This window comes from Callorhinus ursinus, unplaced genomic scaffold (assembly GCF_003265705.2).
Source record: "Callorhinus ursinus isolate GAN/ISIS: 27379988/994484 unplaced genomic scaffold, GSC_fseal_2.0 scaffold3, whole genome shotgun sequence".
Lineage (NCBI taxonomy): Eukaryota > Metazoa > Chordata > Mammalia > Carnivora > Otariidae > Callorhinus > Callorhinus ursinus.
In genome coordinates this window covers 50883924-50890461 of record NW_027397065.1, presented here as the reverse complement: position 1 = coordinate 50890461, position 6538 = coordinate 50883924, and the positions used below count along the sequence as shown (strand labels likewise).

At 38.5% G+C, this 6538-nt stretch overlaps 1 protein-coding gene across 1 annotated transcript; it reads left to right on the top strand.

Moving 5' to 3' along the window:
* The first annotated feature begins 3791 nt into the window (after positions 1-3791).
* LOC112819737 (NADH dehydrogenase [ubiquinone] 1 alpha subcomplex subunit 1) lies at positions 3792-4186 on the top strand. Its single transcript, XM_025866638.2, has one exon. The coding sequence runs from the start codon at positions 3854-3856 to the stop codon at positions 4064-4066; it is 213 nt and encodes a 70-aa protein (XP_025722423.1). The 5' UTR covers positions 3792-3853; the 3' UTR covers positions 4067-4186.
* Positions 4187-6538: the final 2352 nt, after the last annotated feature.

Sequence of the window (6538 nt, the reverse complement as noted above, 5' to 3'; positions counted from 1 at the left end):
GTGGTGGATAGGCTCTAAAATGGCCCACCATGATCACGACCTCCTGCTCTTCACAGATTATATAATCCCATCCTTTTTATGTAACTTGCTTCTAACCAATAGAAGCAATGATGAGGGGCTATCACTTCCATGACTTTTATCTTGCTGGAAAACTCTCTCTCTCGCTCCCTCTGGCTTTGATGAAGAGAGTTGACATGTTGGAGAAGCTCATGTGGCCAGTAACTGAGGGTGGCAGCCAGCCAATAGCCAGCAAGGGACAGAGGCCCGCAGTCCAACAGCCCTGAGGGAACTAAACCCAACAACCACATATATGAGCTTGGAAGCAGATCCTTCCCCAGTCATATCTTCAGATGAGTCCTTGAACTGGCTGACATCTTGACTGCAGCCCTGTGAGAGACTGTGAGCCATGCCCAGATTCCTGATCCCCTGGAGGTAATAAATGTGTCTAAAGCCGGGAAGTTTTGGTAATTTGCTACATAGCAATAGATTACTAACACATTTCCCTCTTATGTGAAAAGGAGGCAGCAGCAGTCACCTGCCTCATAAACTTGTTATAAAGATTAAAGGGTATTTTAGAGAATTTTAAAGGATATAGAACAGTGATTAGAACATAGCAAGCATTATGTGCTTGTTAAATAATTTATATTGACACCAAAAAGAGAAAATAATAATGTGATTTTTTTTTTCTCCATCCAATTCCATGGATTTTCTGAATTCTACCCACAGACTCCCAAGGGCTCCATGGACCCCCAGGGTAAAAATTCTTATGTCTAGAACAAATGGAGGACATTAGGTGAATGCTTCCTTTCTTGTTCTCTCCAAATTGTTTCTGCCCACCTCATCCTTTCATCCTCTATCAGAGAAGAAAAGTCCTTTTTAGACCTCACTTTCTCTCTGTTCTAGTTCCCAGGCCATCCCACTTCCCTGGGGACTTTGTGCATTTGAGCATTCCCTCATTTCTGTTATACAGCTGTGTTCCAAGATATAAAGCCATCAAAACCTTTGCACAGGGCGCCTGGGTGGCTCAGTTGGTTAAGCGACTGCCTTCGGCTCAGGTCATGATCCTGGAGTCCCGGGATCGAGTCCCGCATCGGGCTCCCTGCTCAGCAGGGAGTCTGCTTCTCCCTCTGACCCTCTTCCTTCTCGTGCTTTCTATCTCTCATTCTCTCTCTCAAATAAATAAATAAAATCTTTAAAAAAAAAAACCTTTGCACAAAACAGATACCCAACAGCTTGTGTGTGAGCATCATGGAGACACAAGCACTAAAGTGAGCTGAGGGGTGATGGCAGGGCATCACCACCAGAAACAACCAGCATTACTGAACGATAGTGAGGTGGCCTCATCCAGGGAAGAAAGGAAAACAAGGTGGTCTAAAACCCTGGGATGTAGACCCTGCAACAAGATAACCTATTTTCACTGGTGGATGCCTGCACCTACCTTTGCACTGGCCCACGCTAACTCTGAGGTGACAGTGGTAAATAGAAAGGGCACGGAGTGAATATGGAAAACATCACTTGTGCATCCATAATTTCAGAGTCAGCCAGGACACCAGCAAATCAAATAGTTTAAACTTTGAAGGAGAGAGGGGAAATATGAAAATGACTGTGGGTAATTACCTAAATGTAAGCCATTTGAATAAAAAGTGGTTGGCATCTGGATGATACTGTGTGATGTCAGCCTGGGGTCACTGTGACTTTGGCATTGTCCAAATGGAGGCCATTTTTTCAGCCTTTGTATAATCATAACTTTTTTGGTGTACTTGATGTGCCTGATCACTTCCTCCATCTAGAAACTCCTCCTACTCTCCATGACAATGTGCACTCCCAGTTTCCTCACACTTCCTTGACTCTTCTTTCTCTGTCTCCTTCCTGGGTTCCATTTCTTCTCCCATCTCTGGTGAACTCATCCACCTATGGTTTCACCTGTCTCTGTGCTGAGGACTTCCCAATTTCTTCCACCAACCCAGCTTCTCCTTAGAGCTTCAGAATCATCTGCACAGTTGACCACCTCCATGCAATGCCCCTTAGCTGCCACCAACTCAACATGTCCTCTCCTGAACTTGGTCATTGCCCCACAAACCTACTCTTCCACATTTTTTGTCTTGGTTGGTAGTAATACCATCTTCCAAGAGCCCAAGCTCTAAGATCCATGTTCTCATTACCCCATCTCATCCACCACCATGTCTTGTTGATTTAATCCCTTCATGATTCCTGAATCTAGCATCTCAAATCAGGTCACCATCTCTTGCCCAGAATGTTGGAAAAGCCTCCTAACTGGTCAGATTCCTCAGATGTTCATCTTCAAGTCATCTTCCAAGAAGCTTTTGGAACCCTTTCCCTAAAACCTAAATGTCATTTGTCACAGCCTTGCTTTAAAATGTTTTCGTGGTACCCTCTCGCCTTTAAAAGCCCTCTGTGGCTTGACACCTGCTAACTCCATCCTCAGCACATCCTCCAGTCGATGAACAATGGTAACTTCTAGGAACAGTGCACAACTTTAGCTTTTCCCTCTGATTATACTTTATGTTTTAGATCCTGATGGATTCTTAGCTAAACATTTATAACACACATCTCTAACATACCACAGTTATTATTATATTATACTCATGGCAGTTTAAAAACCATACAAAAATACACTTCCATTTACCCATCCTTGCCTTGGTGCCTATCTTGTCACCCATTTTACTTCTACATATGTCACAAAACCCACAAATATAATCTTATTTTCACTTTAAGCGGTCAATCATCTTCTGAAGATACTTAAATATTAAGGGATAAAAGTTCTACATTTGTCTCTATATTTATCATTTTTCAGATTTCCACCTGCTATAGCTTCCTTGTGATTACAGAACTTCCTTGAACATTTGCAGTGCAGCTCTGTTGGTAATGAATTCCTTCACCTTTTGTAGGTGAAAGTAATAAGTGAATAAGGTGAATAAGTACTTTACTTTTGCTTCTAACATTTATTTCTGATGGGTAAACTGTAGATTGACAGTTAAAAAAATTTTTTAATGCTTTAAAAAAGTTACTCTCTTCTCTTGCAATTGTCCCTCTCACAAGTCTGCTGTAATTCTTATTAATGTGTCTTTTTTCTTTCTGTTTTTTATATTTTCCCTTTATCACTGGATTTAAGCAATTTGATTATGGTGTGACTTTGTATAGTTTTCTTCATGATTCTTATGCCTTGGGTTCACTGAGCTTCTTAGATCTGTTGAGTTTGTACTATTCATCAAATTTGGGGAATTTTCAGCCAGAATTTTTTCACACAAAAAAAAATTTAGCACTATCTCGATACAATGCACAGTAGTTAATCTACAAGAAAGTCAAAGGTGGATAGGTAATGCTCATGAGTACAATGTAATTAATTTGCACACTTAAGTTGTATCACTCAGACTGATGCAACAATGGGTGATTTATTACTATGAACTGTAAATTATGATTACTAAGGTCAGGGCTCAGGGCAGTGGCAGTGACTCAAGTGGCAGTGACTAAAGAAGGCGGATAATCTATGCTGTATTCATTTGATATTAAAATGAGTGTTCTTTCAGTTCTATTTTTGAGGGCTGCTGTGTTGGCTTTAGAGTTTTCCTCCAACCTTCTGCACCCATTACAGAAAACTGGGAGTTTCTGTATCATGAAAAGGGGTTCCCTGGGACACATAACTTTCACTACTTAACTGGTCTAGTCCCAAACAAATCTGGATGATTTATTACCCTGGATCAACATGGTAGAAACTCATTGTACTAAAATGTCTGTAATTTTCCTTTAGTTTAAAAAAAAAAGCAGGGGCCGAGGCCGGGTCACCTTTACCGGGCGGCGCAGGCAGGGGCTTGGCTCTGGCAACCGCGCTGCGATGTGGTTCGAGATCCTGCCTGGGATCGGCGTCATGGCCGTGTGCCTGGTCATCCCCGGCATAGCCACGGCGTACATCCACAGGTTCAGTAACGGGGGCAAGGAAAAAAGGGTTGCCTATTATCCATATCAATGGAGTTTGATGCAAAGAGATAGGCGAGTCTCTGGAGTTAATCGTTACTATGTGTCAAAGGGTTTGGAGAATATCGATTAAGGAAGCATTTTCCCGATTGATGAAAAATAACTCAGTCATACTCATCTACCCCTTCTAGAAGGTTATGCAGTGTATTAATGTAGTGCATAATAAAAACAACCAAAAAGTAAAAAAAAAAAAAAAAAAGCACATTACACAGATTGATGAAGAATAAGAAGACAAAGTTCCTGATCTTCAAACTAAGGTCAACTGTGATGAAACGGTTTTAGTAAAGACCATGGAACTTCAGAAGACACAGAGAAGGAAGGGATGGAAAAAAATTTAGCACAAAAGTGTGAAAAATTACTATATGTCTGCCACTATAATTAGCAAAGAAAATAGAACATATGCTGTGAATTCTAGGAAGTGGTCCCAGTAAATTCCATATTGACCCCAGGCTGTGATACCAGAGATGGCTATAGAGGAGAGGCAGGTGGGAAGAGGAAAAACGAAGAAGGCAGGAGGGAGGGCTGGTTGTTTAATTGTTTAAAAACTAACTTTTATATGCACTGGGATACCAAAAAATTTATTTGACGTGCTTTATTGCAATATTTGCCTTATTGCCGTGGTCTGGAACTGAATCTGCAATATCTCAGAGGTATGCTTGTATTGTACTTTTGGCTTGTTGAACTCCACTTTTTATTTTCTATAGTATTTAAAAGAAAAAGGCATAAAAATAATAAATCTATATGAATAGGTTCACAATATATAAAGTTTAATTTATAGCTATAAAGAAGTAGAGTTTTTGGATATGACTGAAAGTAAATTGGTATCAATTCAAAATAGATTGTTATAACTTCAGGATGTTTTATGTAATCCCCACGGTAACCACAAAAAAGTAGCTATAAAATATACACCAAAGGAAGTGAGAAGGGAATAAAAACACATAAATACAAAAAATTAACTAAATACAAAGAAAAGTAGTAATGAAGTGAGGTACAAAAACTACAAGACATAGAAAATGACAAGATGACAAAAGAAAGTCCTATCTTACCAGCAATTACTTTAAATGTAAATGGATTAAAATCCACAATCAAAAGGTAGAGATTGACAAAAATGAATTAAAAAATGATCCAACTATATGTTGTCTATGAGACTCACTTTAGATCTAAGGACACTATAATGTGTAAGTGAAAGGATGGGAAAAAGATATCCATGCAAATAACTAAAAGAGAGCAGGGTGGCTATACTAATAACAGATAATATAGACTTTAAATCAGAAACTGTTATAAGAGACAAAGAAGGACATTATATATTGATAAAAGGATCAATTCACCAAGAAGATATAACAATTATACACATATATACACCAAACATATCTCCAAACTGGATGAAGCAAACATTGTTAGAATTGGAGACAGAAATAGACAGATCTACAACAATAGTAGGACACTTCAATACCACAATTTCAATAATGTATGAAACAACCAGACAGGATATCAATAAGGAAATAGAGGACTTGAACACCACCAAAGGACCAAATACACCTAACAGACACATACAGAACATTCCTCCCAACAACAACAGAAAATATTTTTCTTAAGTGCACATGGAACATTCTTCAGGATAGACAATATATTAGACCACAAAACAATCATTAATAAATTTTAAAAGACTAAAATCACATAAAGTATCTTTCCAATCATAATGGAATGAAAATAAAAATAGCAGAAGGGAAACCAAAAAATTCACAAGTATGTGGAAATTAAACACCACACTTTTAAGCAACTAACAGTTCAAAGAAACTGCAAGGGATATTAGAAAATATTTTCAGACAAATGAAAACGAAACACAACATGCTAAAATTTGCAGAATACAATAAAAGCAGTACTAAAGAGACAATTTATAGCTGTAAACCCTTATGTTAAAAAAGAAAGATTTCAATTCAACAACCTAAATCTACACCTTAAAGAACTAGAAAAAGAAGAACAATGTAAACTCAAAGCTAGCAGAAAGAAGAAAATAATAAAGGTCAGAGAATGATGTAGTACATTTGGTAAGGCTGCCTAACAAGTACAGGACAGGAACTCAGTATCATTTTTCTTTCTGTTAGAAACTCAACAATATGCGTTCCATTTTAAAAACACTTCTCCAGGCGATGAGATATAATTATAGACACTAACCTGAAACAGGAATAGTTGTCCCCTTTTTCTGGTTGAGCCTGGAGATGAGGATGGAACAGAGAGTACAGTCTTTTTGAGTTCAGTTACCAGGATTAAAGATTCATTGGAGAATAAACTTTTTCCATTTGTGCTGTCACCTTTAGAGTGTGGCTTTAAATTATTTTCTTAGAGCTTTCCAGCTTGCCTCAGGCTCTGGGTACCACCCTGCAGCTTTACACACCAGATGGACCACTTTGGCATCGCTGTTCTTGATGAGAAGATGTGAGGAATTTTCTATTCCTATAAAATGAGAAGGGAACAAGCAGTTCAACTAAGAAATCAAGTGTTTTGATTCTAATTGAGTGTTTTGAATATGATGAGCCAAACAGAA

Coding starts and splice junctions, on each gene's coding strand:
- LOC112819737 (XM_025866638.2), top strand. CDS start 3,854: ATGTGGTTCGAGATCCTGCCTGGGATCGGCGTCATGGCCGTGTGCCTG.